The sequence below is a fragment of the Nicotiana sylvestris genome, chromosome 4 (genome assembly GCF_000393655.2).
Source record: "Nicotiana sylvestris chromosome 4, ASM39365v2, whole genome shotgun sequence".
Classification (NCBI taxonomy): domain Eukaryota; kingdom Viridiplantae; phylum Streptophyta; class Magnoliopsida; order Solanales; family Solanaceae; genus Nicotiana; species Nicotiana sylvestris.
In genome coordinates, this window is record NC_091060.1 from 147,928,854 (window position 1) to 147,930,076 (window position 1,223).

Genomic DNA, 1,223 nt, shown 5'->3' on the forward strand with positions numbered 1-1,223 from the left:
TAGCCCTTGATATTCAAATCAGGAGATCTAATCTTGACCGTTAGATTAGAAGACATAAAACACATCTAGGCCATTCATTTATTAGTGCCATACACATGAGTGAGCACATGCTCACATTTGTATTAGTGTTGATGCACTAAAGTGAGTATGGACTCACATAGTAAACAATATACTTTGTCTAGGAATATTATATGTACATTTTTTGTATTTATAGGATGTATATGTATATAGAAGCTATAGTAGTGAATATACAAAAACACACAGAAAATTTTTCTGCATCAGCTCTTTCATTCTTTCATGGTATCAGAGCAGACCTCTGCTCTATCCTTCAACTTCATCTTCTAATTTTCTTCCTTGAACTCAACTTGTTCTATCACCATGACTGGAATAGATTCTTCAGTAACACCTTCCCTTTCTGAATCAACAAGTCAAGCAGTCAATCATGATGTCAACCATCCCTATTTTCTTCACTCTTCAGATGCTCCTGGGATGACTCTTGTGACCTCACCTTTTGATGGAAGAGGATTCCCAGGATGGAGAAGGTCAATACTGATTGCATTGTCAGCCAAAAACAAGCTGGCGTTCATCAATGGGATTTGTGATGAACCTGCCTTGGATTCAAAGGATCATGCACAATGGAGTAGGTGCAATGACATGGTAACCTCATGGATTTTAAATTCTCTAACTAAAGAGATAGGAGATAGTGTAATCTATTCCAAATCTGCAAAAGAACTTTGGAGTAGTCTTGAACATAGGTTTGGACAATCCAATGGAGCCAAACTCTACCACCTACAAAAGGAATTTGCTAAGACAGTTCAGGGAAATAGCAGTATTGCAGCATACTTGACAACTCTAAAAAAGTTATGGGATGAGTTAGATTCCCTGAACTCACATTTAGGGTGCACTTGTACCTGTGTGTGTGAAGGGAAGAAGAAAGTATCCAAGTTCCTAGAGGATCAGAGAGTCATCCAATTCCTAATGGGACTAAATGATGTGTATGCACATGCAAGAGGCAATATCCTCATGATGAGCCCACTTCCAAATATGGATCATGCCTATTCCATCCTCCTGCAAGATGAAAGTTAGAGGGAAATATTTGTTAGCCCACAATATCCAACAGATGATGCATCTTTTATGGTAGGACCTCAAGGGAAGTTTAATCAAAGGAACAAAATTCAGAAATCATGGGGAACTCCTCAGAAACAGGGGAACATTCAGAACAT

The 1,223-nt window shown here is 38.4% G+C and overlaps 1 protein-coding gene across 1 annotated transcript; it reads left to right on the plus strand.

The window, feature by feature from the left end:
- The first annotated feature begins 378 nt into the window (after positions 1-378).
- LOC138890318 (uncharacterized) lies at positions 379-992 on the plus strand. The gene is made up of 2 exons (XM_070173694.1): positions 379-872; positions 926-992. The coding sequence occupies exons 1-2, from the start codon at positions 379-381 to the stop codon at positions 990-992; spliced, it is 561 nt and encodes a 186-aa protein (XP_070029795.1).
- Positions 993-1,223: the final 231 nt, after the last annotated feature.

Excerpts from the sequence above, each read along its gene's own strand:
- LOC138890318 (XM_070173694.1), top strand. The coding sequence starts at position 379 with ATGACTGGAATAGATTCTTCAGTAACACCTTCCCTTTCTGAATCAACA. Across the intron at positions 873-925 it reads CTAAAAAAGTTATGGGATGA|GGAAGAAGAAAGTATCCAAG; the intron begins GTTAGATTCCCT and ends GTGTGTGTGAAG.